This window comes from Marmota flaviventris, chromosome 10, assembly GCF_047511675.1.
Source record: "Marmota flaviventris isolate mMarFla1 chromosome 10, mMarFla1.hap1, whole genome shotgun sequence".
NCBI lineage: Eukaryota > Metazoa > Chordata > Mammalia > Rodentia > Sciuridae > Marmota > Marmota flaviventris.
In genome coordinates, this window is record NC_092507.1 from 115240288 (window position 1) to 115249034 (window position 8747).

Sequence of the window (8747 nt, forward strand, 5' to 3'; positions counted from 1 at the left end):
AGTTCACCTTCAGGAGCTTTTTACCCACCCTGTCTGAGGCTTTAGCTGGAATTCTAGATTCAGAATTGGAAGCAAAGAGCCAGGGCCGAGGAGATGAAAAATAAACATGTGAAACAAGAAACTGCATATTCCCAGTGAAATCCAATATGGGAAGCACTAGTTCTCCATCTTACCTTGCCAATATTTGGGAGTCTATGACGGAAAGGGGAGAGACAGGTAATGGCCATCCTAGAGATGAATGGCATGAGCCTTCATTTCTTTTTCTTTTCCCTAGGGCAAGGTGATGCACCTGACCTTCTTGACCCTGAGCTGGAAGTAAATGAGCTAAAGGTGCTTATAATTTAGCAATCAATACACAATTAGTATAAGTCTAGCTGGGGGGGGGGGAAGGGAAAAGAAATCCTCAGAGCATACAGTATTTTAATTCTTTTAAATATTATTTAGCTTTCTTCTCCTTCTCCTGTAGACCCCCCCACGAGAAAGGGAGAAAGAGAGATGAGAGGGTTAAAGAATCCCAGAGATAAAAGAGTTCACACAGTGGGATGATGTATATATTTAAAAATATGTTGGACTCCCTTCATTTGAGTCTTTCCTGAAACGTGTCTGTTCTTTGTGAGAACTGGGTCTTAGGGAGATGAGTAGAAGCCAGATACTCCAGATGTTACTGTAACCCCCATTCTGCCTTCCTGAAGGCTTACTCATAGAGATAAATCACTCCTATTACCTGTCCTTGAGGATGAAACTTCTCCTTGATTCAAATGAGGGAAGGAAGGAGGGGCTCTAGAAATTTATTCTGGAAGCCTGCTCCCCTACCTAGATTTTGCTGTAGGTCATTCCTCAGTATAACTGCTATATAAACTATCATGCAGAAATTGACATGGGTCAGTTAGCATTTAGGAAAAGAGGAACGTGTAGAATTCTGGTGTGATATGGGGAGCAGCCTGGCTGGTCTAAGACCGACAGGGGCTGAGCATTCTCGGCGCTCTGCCATACGTTACGTCATCAGCTTACTGGCAGATGCTCTCAAAGAGTAGCAAAGTCCAGTTTAAAGATGTGTATACTGAAATCTGGGTGTGGTGGTGCACGCCTGTGATCCCAGCAGCTGGGGAGGCTGAGGCAGGAGGATGGCATGTTCAAAGCCAGACTTAGTAACTCAGAGAGGTCCTAAGCAACTTAGCAAGACCCTGTTTCAAAAAAACAAAACAAACAAACAAAAAAAACAGGCTATGGATTTGGCTCAATGGTTATGCACCCCTGAGTTTGATCCCCAGTACTGAAAGAGAAAAAAAATGTCTACTGAGATTACTGCCAAGGACCTAGACTTTGGGTTGGAAAACTTAAGGCCATTTAGTTCTGTGCCAGATGGTTATAAAAGTGGGGGAAATGAGTCAGGGTTTTGATATTTGTTTTCTGTGTCTCTCATATATTGGATTCCTCTGTTATCCATTTTGAAAACCCATTATTACATATTGTCTTTGCATTTGCTAAGGTTGAGGGGAAAGGGAAAATAAGCACCATGTCAGAACACTTAGAGTGATTGTCAGGCTCAGAGTGCTGGTGAGAGGTGCATGCTTATGAACCCAGTAGGACTCACTTTGAATTCCACATCTGGGGTGTACACATACTGTTCATGTATGAGAAATAATGTTTCAATTTAAAATAGGACTGTAGTTCTGTTTTTAATCTATGAGTCCAGATATAGGAAAACATTTAGTTAGTTATTTGGAGGCCTTCTGAGGTCACCGCTGATCCCAGTTTCTTGAGAATCTCAAAATACAGTTTTTTTTTTTTTTTAAAACATGAGAATTACTTGCTCTTTTATAATCTCCTACAGTTGATTAAAAAATGGTCACAAAAACTCACCAGATCTATATCTAAGGGATTGGTTCCCCTTGGAGCAGCTCAGGGACCACAATCAAGATCATGAGTGTGTCTGTGGTCGGGGTGGGAGGGAGATTCTAGCCCTGTTCTGAGGGCTGCACTGTGGAGAGTAAAGAGAATATGAAGCTTGGAGGTAGAGCAGGACCATGGAGAGCAACGAGAAGAGCCTGAAGTGTCACTGTCAGTGGCTAGCACCATGGAGAGCTCAAAGCACAGGTAGTTTGTTCCACAGAGAACAGAGGAACTGGGATCATAGGTTAGGGCAGCCAGCTGTCATGCACGCAGACCTTGAACAGACATCAGGGTTTCTGTGAGGACCATGCTACACCACTGCCTGTTCTAAAAGACCTCCTGAAATACTTTATTTGAACCTGCCAGATATATATCCAAAAGATTGTACTAAAATATAGGGTATACCACCAGACTTAGTTTATGAACACATGACTGACTTTATAATCATGTCAAATGCCTAGGCATTAGTAATGATGGTGTGGGTTTTACTTTGCAAGAACTTACTATGAATAAAGTTTGGCTTATCTTATAATAAAGGAAACAGTCCAGAGTTTGGCTCATCTTCTAATGAAGGAAAATAGTCCAGAGACCCTGTGAGAAACCAGGACATGAGGAAGCCAAAAATGTGGATTCTCACCAGGTAGGTTATGAGATGTCATCAGAATGCCCTGGCACCCCAAGCTGCTAGAAATAGCCCATACTAGATACACACGGAGAAGAGGTACGGGGTCATGCCTCTTAAGAAGGGTATTATCCTCCAGACTTAGAGACCTCCGTGTTAGTTGGGAAAGTTGGTCACTTTCTTTCAACCCTAAGGGAAATTTTATTCAAGGAATAAGTGATTCTTTCTTCAATACTTGCTGCTTCAGTGAGAAATGTGTAGTTTTACTGAGCCTCTGTTTTTTGAAACTTAACAGCTTCCTATGTTCATGACTCTTGAGAGTTTGGCTTCTTATTACTAGAAGGGATGGGTTTGTCGTGTATAATAGAATTGGATTGCATTTTTACTTGCATAGTTGTGAGCCCTGAGTATCAGCTGGTCTGACTTTGTAAGGAATCACCACTGCTGTTGATCTTAGAGGTAGAGATGGATCTTTGGGCCTAGAGACTTATTCTTCTTTGCTTTACAATGACATGGAGTATTTATTCTTAATTTGAGCTCTTAGAGACCTGTTTCTTTTCCTAATGGCTTGCTTCTCCAGCCTCTCTTTTTGATGGGTTTGTTTCTCTCTGTCTTTCTCTTAGGAGCATTCCCATGAGGATTGCTATTCTCAGAGCTTATGGGTGGACCTCTGGGACATGACCCCATACAGGAAACGAAATGTTCCAGTATATTGGCCTATAGCCACTGGTTAAACAGGAAATATGAAATTGTAAAATTAGAAATAAAAGAAGATATAATTACCCAAGCTTTCTAATGCCCTGGATTTTTCGTTTCACTAGTCAGTAAGGAGTTGGTTCAGTCCACAGGTTGCTTTTCAAAGAGAATCTGGAACCTAGATTGCCATCCTTAGATGAGGTTCCACTGACTGAGAATTAAATAACAAAAAGGGATTGCTGAGCTAGTAGACAGTTCCTTCCATTTTATTTCTCTGGTGATAAACTATGAAGATAGTTTTCCTAGCAGGTGACTTAAGGAAAAGCAGCTTTTGATCCCATTCTACATATTGTTTGAACTACCAGAAAGTATTTGACAGCAGCAAGGAGTACCAAAATAAAAATCTAAAGATTTATGGAGCAATGGCACGACTACACAGTCTGCTGTTTCAAAGTGACCAGAACACCCAAAAGATGCCATCTGTGGAATCTTATGGCTGCAGAACTATGAGTCACCCTCTCTAAGTGAATACTGAATATCCCAAACAAGACACTCTTGAAATTAGATCTGGACCTCCTTTCTTCTCCAGTTGGGAAAGGAAAGGAAGGAAGCCTAAGGGTCTATACCGGGCTCCTTCTACTCTCAGCCTCAGGCAGAGGATTTTGAATTGTGTAGCAGAACCCAGGTTGTTCCTTGAGGATTCTAAGAGGGCAGGAAGCCAAGGGGAAGGCAGCAAGGGCTACAGGTCTTACTTCTCTATCTCAACAAGAATAGTTCTCCTTTGATCTGTTTTGCTTGTTTGAAAAGGAGTTTCACTGAAATAACCACAGGCCTAGAGAAAACTACTAAAACCAACCATGCTGTCAGACCCAGGGAGAGCTGAGGATACAACGTTTGGCATGACTGCTGGGAAGGCCGTTGATATGCCCTAGATTGGGCTCCACATCAGACAGCCTGGTTCTTCATGGAATTCACTAAACTGTACTCTATCATAATTTCTCTGTGATGGTCTCAGTTTCCCTGTGCCAGAAGATGCCTGCGTCTTAAGGGAGAGCATATCCTTCCTAATAGCTGCCACTGGGAAGAGAACAGGAACAGAAGCAGAACAGTTACCACTGCAACTAGACCAGAAACTGGAAAGAATAGCTCTGCCAAGCAGATCCGTGGGCAGCAGTGGAGTGAAGGCCTGCTGGACTTCTGGAGCACATTGGGCATGATCTTCACACTGGGCAGCTGGCCAGGGGGCTAGAGAATAGATGGCAGTGGACAGAAGGTCATTGGGAAGGAAAAGATTTTCAGGTACGGGACAGTGAAGCACAAGGTTAAATTGCTATAACCTGGTCTGAAACAAAACAAGTCCGTCCGTCCATCTGTCTCTCTGCTAGGTCAAATCAGAGTGCTGAGCATACTGGGGAAGGAAGAATCCAAAGGAGGCTGGTCACAATGTTGAATGTCGAGCTGTGCACCAGAGCTGACCGCATTGTACAATCCTAGGCCTTACATCCCTCAAACCTGGAGTTGCCAACTTCTGCCAATACCAGTGGAGAAAGATAAGGAGGGACAGGTGGCAAAATTCTGAGCTTTTAGCCAGAGCACTAATAGCCAGGTTCAGGTATCAGTTCCTTGCCTTTTCCCCAATCTCCAGCCCTCTTTCACCTTAGCAAGCTTAAAAAATTTATGCTGTACTCTGGGGAGCTATCTATCCCAGCAGTCCATAAAGTTTGTTTTCCTTATTCTAAATGGAAATAGCCACCCACCCACAACACCCCTGACCATTCAAAAGCATTAGGATATTAGGGCGTTTTAAACCTTCACAACCACATCTCTCCTAGTTTGGGTCAAACATTACCCATTAAGATCTGTACTACCTCGTCCCACGCCCAGGGCCTCCAGGACAACTCAGGGGTATGAGACACACCTCCTACATGATACTGGTCAGAATGACCTTCAGGACTGCTATCTGTGAGCATTCAATCCATGCATCTACCTCCCACCATCACAGCTGGCCTTCTCAGATCCAGAACCTCAGGGGCAGAGTTACTTAAAGATGGATGATCTTGTGGTTGTGTCTCATACATCAGTATATCCCGAGATACTGCCCACTAGACAGATGCCCACTTTCTGTAGACCTGATGCTTTACAAGCAAAACCAGGCACAATGTGACTTTTCTTTGGAAAAGGACCCCATCTCCCATCTCCCTACCTCCCACCTCTTCCCTTGAAAGTCCCCATTCAGAAGTTTCTGCCTTCCACTCTTTGCCTCAAGCCACTGCTCTGAGAATTATTTCTGAATTTGAGAATCAAGCATTTTCTCTCAACTCTAAGCCTGAGTAGGGGCTGGGCTCCCAAGTTGAGGACCAAGAAAGAATAGTGCAATTGGTGAAGGAAGACTTGGCTAGTGCACAGATTTACTCTAGTCTCTAACATTTATACCCTGGAGTAGAAGAGCTTGAGGCTTTGGAGAGGACATCTTTTTTAGGACCCAGCCTGGCACATCAGTTCCCACTGCCAAATAGTTACAGTTTGCGTGACACTTGTCCCCTTTAACTCAGTAAGCAGGAAGGGAAGGCCAGGGGCTGCAGTTGAAAGTCCAGGCCCAGTAGGAGGGTCATTATTGAGGCACACACAGCCAGCAGCCTCTCTTTGCCTTGCACTTAGCCTGCTCTCCCCCAGGACTCTGCTCACCTCCTCTGTGACTAGGGTCATCAGAACAGTTCTCTGGAGATGGGGATTCCATATAGGGGAGAGGAGAGGCTCCTGTCTCTGTGGTGACTGGGCAGGAACTCCCCTCAGGGAGTCTGATGAGTAGAGGGTGGAAGAGGTCAGCCAGTCTACTGTAGGGAGGGGATCCCCAGGGTCCCCATACCAGGGGAAGCTCTTGCACTATGATGGAGACAGGGCTGGGGGAGGAGGTCAGGCAAGGTGGAGCTATAATTCCTCCAGCACCCTGGCTCCTCGCCTGTTTTCCTCCGATGAAATTCTCTACATCATCCTCTCTACTTTCAATCCCTCCCCTCTCCACCCCGCCCCGCCCTGTGCCCATCCTTGCTGGCCACTGAGTCCAAAGCCCAGGAGCCGCCTCCCCTTTTCTCTTCCCCTGCGGTTCTTCTGTTTTTCGTTGGCATCTGGCCGGGCAGAGCCGCCCTCCCCCCGCTCTCCTCACTTCTCTTGGCTCCGCAGAGGTCCTGTTCCCTCTTCTCCTCCCCCACCAGCCCACCTCTGACCGCGGCGGAGGAGAGTGGAGGAGGATACATTCCTGTAGTCCCTTCACAGCCCGCCCTCCCTCCTCTGGGGACTTGAGGCTCGGAGCTGAGGCTCCCTTCCTGCTCTCCCTACAAAGTGCCCCCATGCCACCCCATTAACCATCAGCAGCCTTTAAGAAGGCTGAGGTGCCCCCACAGCGCTGACCTACATAGCCTGGCCCTGGGCGGGAGGGGCTCTTCCCCAAGTCCCCTCACCCCTGGCCCCGCCTCTTTCTTCCCCTGACTCCCTTCCTTCCTCCTTCTACCTTTACAAACCAAAGGTTTGAGTTGTAGACTTGGGTAACGGAGCTAGGTACCCTACCCGACCCCAAATTGGGGGAAATCAATGTTCAGCCCAGGAAAGCTTTAGATTTTCCTCCCCAAACATCTTGATCCTTCCTTCTGCCCAACCTCCCCTCCACCTTCTTCCCCCTCTCCTGTCTGGGCGTCTTTTCCGATTCTGCCACCGCTAGGGATACAGCCAAACTGGGGCCCCCTCCGCCCTGTGTTGTTGTTTTGCTCCAAGGAGAAGCCCCCCTTCCCTTGCCCACGCCCCCCTCGGCAGCCTCACCCAGGCCCCCTTCCCTGCCCACTCAGAGCTCGCCCGTGGGTGGTGGTGGGGGGGACGGGCGGGGGAGCAGAAATGTTTGCACACAGCAGTTTGGGGATGGCTCTGGTCACCCAACCCCTACAGACATACATACACAAACAGCCGACACACGCCCTGACTGAAACAGCGACAAATCTCACTCCGCCCCCAACACACACTGACACAGACATACACACAGATACTGACACAGAAATGCAAAACCAGACACCAACACAGACGCGCACACCCAGACACACACACACACACACACGCACGCACACGCACACGGACATCAACACCTCCAGACCCCGGGCTGCTCCTCATAGATGTCAACCCCGAGATGCAAACCCCGGGCGCATACGCAGATGACACCCACTCGACGGTGTACACGGGAGGGTGCACACGCCGGCACACCCCACGGTCCTCGGAGACAGGGATGCTCAGAGACAGACACAAGGGTATTATAGCGGCTGGCGACTTCAACCCCCCGGTTCCAAACAAAGCCGACAGGCTCCCAATCCGAACCCTGGCTTCGGGTCAGTCCCCACCTCCCCTGGCGCCGCCCCCTCCCTCACTCACCGTCCTGGGAGAGGTTGGCCCCGCCGGGCGCCCAGCAGCAGGCGAGGAGCAGGAGCAGGGCCAGGGCGGAGGGGGCCCCCATCGCGCTTCCCGGCCGGCTCCCTGGCTGGGCGCTGGCGATCGTGGGTCTCCAGGGACTGGGGCTGGGGAGGGGGCCGACAACGTCGCTGGCCGAAAGGGCGCCCCGGAGCTGCTTCCAAGCCCGGGGCGAGGCGGGGACCGGGAGGGAGCCGGCGCTGCTGCAGTCGCGGGGATTAAATAGGGCGCTCGGAGCAAACCATTCGGTTGGAGGTGGAGGGGGGGTGACGGGGGGCTGGGCTGGTCGCGGGGGGGCCAGGCTGCCGCATTCCCCATTCCCCCCGCCTCCCACACCCCCTCCGTGCATTGGTGGTGCCTTCCATCTTCTCCCCCGGGAGCTCCGCCAGCCCTGCTCGGGTGTGGAGCAGAGGGAGGGAGCTGGCTCAGCAGTGGGACCCCGTGCACGCACCCCTCTTAGTCTTGGGGTGGAGGGAGGGGAGTCAGGCAGGGCGGTGGGCCAGCTGGCGGGAGCGGCCACTGCAGGCCTGGGCAAGGGCGTGCCCACTAGCCTGAGGTCCTCCAGCCCCGCCTTCTCCTTTCGCACTGGGGATCCCCCCAAATCCCGGGCTCCCCCTATCTATACTGTGCCCAGGGTTAACTCTCCCCCGTGGGTAACTAGTTACCATCCCCATTCTCCTAAACACAAACATCCCTTGTTCTTACTCAAGAGCTTCTAGTTATTTGTTCAGCAACAATTTGTGGCCCCAGCTCCAAAAACATCTTCTGGGAGATTCCCAGGCCATGGGTGTCAATGTCTCCTACAAATGCCAGTCAAAGAAATTACGTTCCAAAAAACATGATTTCATCTCAGACTGTCGTCCAACAAAGCAGCATAAACCAACTCAGTATTTTCTCCCTTAACTCTATTATACCCCTTTATTCCCAGCCCTTGCCCTCAGTGTTTTTCTTCTTTTTTAATCTTTCAGAAGATCTGTTGATCCTTCTCAAGTTTTAGTTAGTGAGATGCCTGCGTGAATGAATGTCTGATCCACAGATCCTTTTAAGGACCCAGTGCATCTGTGACTAATGCAGCTCTTGTCCCCTAGAC

The 8747-nt window shown here is 49.0% G+C and overlaps 1 protein-coding gene across 1 annotated transcript in view; it reads right to left on the reverse strand.

Moving 5' to 3' along the window:
* The window catches only part of Cadm3 (cell adhesion molecule 3), a 30091-nt gene extending 22261 nt beyond the window's left edge, over positions 1-7830 (reverse strand). The window contains exon 1 of the mRNA XM_027950789.2: positions 7622-7830. Within this exon, the coding sequence (XP_027806590.1) occupies positions 7622-7703 (82 nt within the window). The 5' untranslated portion in view covers positions 7704-7830. The remainder of the gene's footprint in view (positions 1-7621) is intronic.
* Between the last annotated feature and the right edge of the window lie 917 nt (positions 7831-8747).